Source organism: Alligator sinensis, unplaced genomic scaffold (assembly GCF_000455745.1).
Source record: "Alligator sinensis unplaced genomic scaffold, ASM45574v1 scaffold687_1, whole genome shotgun sequence".
Taxonomy (NCBI): domain Eukaryota; kingdom Metazoa; phylum Chordata; order Crocodylia; family Alligatoridae; genus Alligator; species Alligator sinensis.
Window position 1 is genome coordinate 339,489 of NW_005842662.1, and position 5,700 is coordinate 345,188.

At 50.2% G+C, this 5,700-nt stretch overlaps 1 protein-coding gene across 1 annotated transcript; it reads right to left on the reverse strand.

Annotated features, from left to right (window-relative positions):
• Positions 1-1,765: 1,765 nt before the first annotated feature.
• LOC112551917 (alpha-defensin 15-like) lies at positions 1,766-3,239 on the reverse strand. Its single transcript, XM_025215701.1, has 2 exons — positions 3,012-3,239; positions 1,766-1,983 (listed from the first exon to the last, which is right to left on the reverse strand). Exons 1-2 carry the CDS (start codon positions 3,181-3,183, stop codon positions 1,862-1,864), a joined length of 294 nt encoding a protein of 97 aa, XP_025071486.1. The 5' UTR covers positions 3,184-3,239; the 3' UTR covers positions 1,766-1,861.
• Between the last annotated feature and the right edge of the window lie 2,461 nt (positions 3,240-5,700).

Below are 5,700 nucleotides of genomic sequence, written 5' to 3' on the forward strand. Positions count from 1 at the left end.
TCTAGAAAGCACAGTGGCAGAAAGGGATCTTGGAGTCATTATTGATTCTAAAATGAACATGGGCCACCAATGCAAGGATGCTGTCAGCAAGGCTAACCGCACCTTGTCATGCATCCACAGATTCATCTTAAGCAGATCCAAGAAGGTGATCCTCCCCCTCTTTGTGACACTGGTCAGACCACCGTTGGAGTACTGCGTCCAGTTCTGGGCGCCGCACTTCAGGAGGGATGTGGACAGCATGGAGAGGGTCCAGAGGAGAGCCACTTGCATGATCAGCGGGCAGCAGGACAGGCCCTACGAGGAGAGGCTATGGGACCTGAACCTGTTCAGCCTCCACAAGAGAAGGCTAAGAGGGGACCTGGTGGCCATCTATAAACTTACCGGGGGGGACCAGCGGGGAATGGGAGGGACTCTGTTCACCTGAGCACCTCCCGGAGTAACAAGGAATAATGGCCACAAGTCGTTAGAGAGTAGGTTCAAGCTAGACATCAGGAGGCACTACTTCACCGTCAGGGTAGCCAGGAACTGGAACCAACTTCCAAGGGAAGTGGTGCTGGCTCCTACCCCGGGGGTCTTTAAAAGGAGGCTTGATAACTACCTAGCTGGGGTCATATGAGCTTAACTTAGTAGGGGTCATATAAGCCCAGTATTCATTCCTGCCCAGGGCAGGGGGTCGGACTTAATGATCTGCTCAGGTCCCCTCCAACCCCACATCTATGAATCTGTGAGCACAGGGTGGAGATGAGGGCCATTGTGATTAAAGCTGGGTGCAGCTCTGGAGGAAATGAAATTGCCCCACACTTCCTTTGAGGATGTTCTGATCTGACTGCTCTGTTATTCCTCAATCTGCTTGCCGGGGCTCACCAGAGATAAGCCCTCAGTCCCAGCTCGGTGCCTGTGAGGTTGATGTGCACATGCCACCTTTGAGGTGACTCCCTCCTAGCAGACATCATACTATTCATTTATTCTCTTTCAACATGTGTCCAAGGTCGGCTTCTGTCTCAGAGTTCATTGCCCTCTGCCGTCAGAGACAAGACAGCTGCACATCCTAGCATAACTATAGAAGTTTTTGTCCCTTTCCCAAACCTTTTCTGAAGATCCCCTGAACTTTCACCCCCCTTCCCACCCAAATTCCATAAGCCGATGGTATCAAAGGGGCATTTACTCAAGAGCACGTGGAGGTCAGCTTAAGTGCAAACCTTTTAAGGAATTCAGCGCATGAAGCAGCAATGGGTTAACGTTTGCAGGGGTTAGCAAGCACTAGGTGTTATTACTGCAGTCCATGGCCCACCCCTTAACTCAGTTATATGGTGCTGTTACTGCTATTTATTGTTAACTATACAGCAATTTCTACAACCCACAGCCAAGATCAGTGCCCCATTGCACAGGTTTTTTGGCTGTTTGGCATCCCTGGGTTTATCTTCTGCATAATGTGCAGGTGTTTGCACACCTAACAGCACTAATATTGCATGTTCCCCCACCTTCCTCACCTCAGCACCCTTAAATAGATCTCATGGTACCCCCACTATTGTGCCCCAGGGCACAAACTCTATTTAGTGTTCCTTGGTGGGGGGTCAAAGAGACATTTGGGGAAATGCCACTCAGCTTCCCCACCCCCCCAGGTAGAACCAGAACAACTTCAATATCTCCAAACCCATCAAAGGGGATCACAGACATTTCCTACTGATGCTAGCCAGCAAAAAATGTAATGCCAGCACTATTCATACTAGGGACACTTTGAAGCAAAACACCACACACATGGATATCAATGCTATGGATTTATGTTCAAGAAAGGAATTACAGTTTCTCAGACGTGTTGAACTAACTTGTGGTTTCCTTCTGCTCTCAGGATGGTGCTGGCTTAGAGGATTCGACAACAAATCAGCCCTTTGGGACAGGTCCCAATTACATGTTCTTTCCGTCCACACTTGGGTCTGCAAAACAGTCCTTTTCGGCAGCGGGGACGATCTTTCCTTGCAAGCTCTGCAGTACGTAAAGGTGATTGGAGCTCAGTGACTGACATGCACGAGTAGCAGAGACCAGAATTCATCCTTCAGAAATACAACCAAAGTGTAAACGGCCCCGGTGATTTGGTGAAGCTATGGGCACGTGAAGACATGAAGAAAATGGACCCAAATCTGTTCTCTCTGGTTGCATCTACACGAGACGCTGACTGCGCAGTAGCTTGTTAGTACTGTGCAGCAGCATTGCACGGCGTGAAGTGTGATGCAGTAGCAATGAGCCGCTATGCAGTCAGTGTCACCACAAAGCCGTTTGGGGACACTACTGCACAGTAACGCCGGTTACTACATAGCCATTTAGTACTTCTGTATGCAAGTACTGAATGACTGCGCAGTAACAACCATGCAGTCAGCGTCTCACGCAGACATGGCCAGTTGCAGCAACGTGAAAATGGGGCTGCAGCAAGGCTTGCCAAGAAGTTTTCCTTTAAACAATTTGTGACCCCTCTTGGGACCCCTGAGGGCCAGACTCCTTTCCATCTATTGGACAGCTAAGAGGCCTTCGGCACCCAGGTGTGATGCTTTTCCATCCTGTTCAAATCCTGAAAATCTGCTAACTTTTGTCACACACTGAAATGAGACATCTTAGACTGTATCACAAGAAAATAGAGAGATGAGATAGCCTGTGTCTTGAATTCAGAGTCAGACAGTTACAGAGAAGAGCTATGAGGCAGGTCACTGGACTGAAGAGCTCATCTGACCTGAGGAGGCTGAAGGAGCTTGGGTCGATTCACCTAAAACAGTGAAGACTGATAGGAGACACGGCTGCTCTCTAAGGATACCAGCTCTAAGGATCTCTGCTAAGGAGACCAGTTACTTCTAAGCACACTTATCACTGCCCCTGCATCTTGCACCTTCCTAAGTAAGTTGCAAACTCTCCAGTTTTCTCCCTGCCCTTTTTTAGGATGCTCAACATGGTAGTGCTGCAAAGAGAGGACTCTCCCTTCCACCCATGCCCACCTGATATTTATCTCTATTGCTTTTCCTCACCTGGAGATCCCATACCAGCGACATCTTCTGCTTCCACAAACTCATCCTCAGCCTCCTCTTCCATCTCATCCAGATCTTGGGCCTCAGACTCATCCTGTGCCACGGCCCCGTCCTGAGCCTGGGTCTGGAAGACCAAGAAGGCAACACCCACAAGAAGATAGAGGAGCTTCATGGCCAAGCTTAGCTGGCGTCTGCTGAGAGCAGAGTACCAACGACAAACAGAGGTTTGTTTCTAGAGGGGATGGCAAAATGTCTCTATTTATTTGTAGCCAGGTAAAAGGAAGCAGCATACAGGTTATTTCAGAGTTTTTTATACAGGGATGAGGTCAATGAAATTGCCCCGAGCTTCCTTTGAAGTTGCTTTGATGTGGGAGGCATCTTCTGTGCAGGCCCTCCTATTTATTGACTCTGGATGTTCCTGCAGATGATTCACCCAGCTCCATTTTGCCTCCTTATTTAGCTGCTGCCGTGCAAGTGTCGTATTTGAGAACACAATTGTCTCCTTCAGAGTCAGGGGAAAGTCAAAGAAATTGTTTCTAGTCTCTTCTGAGAACAGGAAAAGCAGGGCCTGATCCTGAGTATTGCCTCACAGGGGCTCGGTGTCACTGTTGGTGGCAGCAATCCCTCAATTCTCTATGTAACCTGGGTAGTACTCAGTTATATACTCCCTTCTGCCTTTGAAGAGCTTGTTAGCAGGGCAGGTGTGCTGGGGTACAACTGTTAGCTGCAAGCAGTTTCCCTCCATCCCCCATAGAGCCAGACCAGGACCCTCCATAAACTTACCTATGTACAATTTGTTAGTACAATGAAGAGTAAATATACAGATAGATAGATAGATAGATAGATAGATAGATACACACACACACATGCATACACACACACACACACACACACAATAGGAATATGTTCTGGCAAACTTGCAAGGTGCCAACTTACAAAATATAAGGCGCAGGAGCATCAAATAACATGCTAATTCTCTAAGACACAAAAGAAATAGCTCGAGTTGTCCTGGAGCAGTGGCAGCACTCCAGAGATGAGGAAGGGAGAAAGATCCCCAGTGTCCTTCAGGCCCTCCACAACCCAGCTAGAATAGCCCACAAAGAAAACCTCCACACCCAGGGAGCCCCTCCCCTGTGGGAAACTCCTTCCCAGGCAACTCAAACTCCGAGGCCTGGTGAAGTTGTCCCCATCTCACCAGGTGAGATGTCCACTCCCTCGGCACTCAGCTGCCTTGGGCTCTCCCAGCCACCAGTCTGCTCAAGGCCTTGTGTACCACTCCATGCATCGGGGGCTCTACCTTATGCCAGGGGTTGGAGACCCGAGCTGCCTCAAGCAGCTCCCTGAGCCTTGGCCCCTCCATGCACCAGCCATGCATTGACTGCCTGACCTTGTGCTAGGGGTTGGAGACCCGAGCCACCTGGAGCAGCTCCCAAGGCCTCAGTCCCTCTCAGACCGTCAATGCACCGGCCATGCACCAGCTGCTTGGCCCCATGCTGGAGATTGGAGACCTGAGCTCCCAGGGTCTCTGTCCCTTTTGGGACCCTCTGTGAACCAGCTCCACACCAACTGCCTGGCCCTGTGCTGGGGATGGGAGACCCGAGCTGCCTCGAGCAGCTCCCAGGGCCTCGGTCCCACTTGGACCCTCCATGCACTAGCCGTGCACCAACTGCCTGGCCTCATAGATTCATAGGTGCTAGCGTTGGAAGGGACCGCATCAGATCGAGTTGGATCCCCTGCTGATGGCAGGAAAAAGTGCTGGGGTCACGTGACCCCAGCCAGGTGCTTGTCCAGTCTCTTCTTGAAGACCCCCAGGGTAGGGGAGAGCACCACCTCCCTTGGAAGCCCATTCCAGATTTTGGCAACCCTCACTGTAAAGAAGTTCTTCCTGATGTCCAACCTAAATCTATTCTCCATCAGCTTGTGGCCATTGTTCCTGGTTATTCCAAGGGGTGCCCTGATAAACAGAGCATCTCCTTTTCCCTGTTGCCCTTGCCTGGTGAATTTGTATACAGCCACAAGATCCCCCCTCAGCCTTCTCTTGCGGAGGCTGAAAAGGTCCAGGTCCCTCACCCTTTCCTCAAGGCCTTCCCTGCAGGCCTCTAACCATATGAGTGGCTCTCCCCTGGACCCTCTCAAAGTTGTCCACATCTGTCTTGAATTGCGGCACCAAGAATTGGATGCACTACTCCAGCTGCAGCCTGACCAGTGCCGAATAGAGAGGAAGCATCACTTCCCTGGACCTGTTCGTGATGCACCTACTAATGCATGACAAAGTGAGGCTAGCTCTGCTAATTACTTCATCACATTGATGGCTCATATTCATCTTGGAGTGAACAATGACTTCGAGCTCTCTTTCCACCACTGTGATGCTGAGAAGGTCATCCTTTAGCCTATAGGTGTGCTGGTGATTCCCTCTCCCTCGGTGCAGCACCTTGTACTTGTCCTTGTTGAAGTGCATCCTATTGTTCTCTGCCCACTTCTCTAACCTGTCCAGATCCACTGGGATTCAGTTTCTTCCCATCAGTGTCTTTACTTCGCCCCATAGTTTTGTATCATCTGTGAATTTGGGCAGAGTGCTTTCCACACCCTCATCCAGGTCACTGATGAAGACCTTGAACAGCACCAGCACAAGGACCGAACCTTAGGGGAACCCACTGCCCACATATTTCCAGGTCGATACCGACCCATC

Coding starts and splice junctions, on each gene's coding strand:
- LOC112551917 (XM_025215701.1), bottom strand. CDS start 3,183: ATGAAGCTCCTCTATCTTCTTGTGGGTGTTGCCTTCTTGGTCTTCCAG. Junction 1,984..3,011: donor CGCTGGTATGGGATCTCCAG/GTGAGGAAAAGC, acceptor TACGTACTGCAG/AGCTTGCAAGGAAAGATCGT.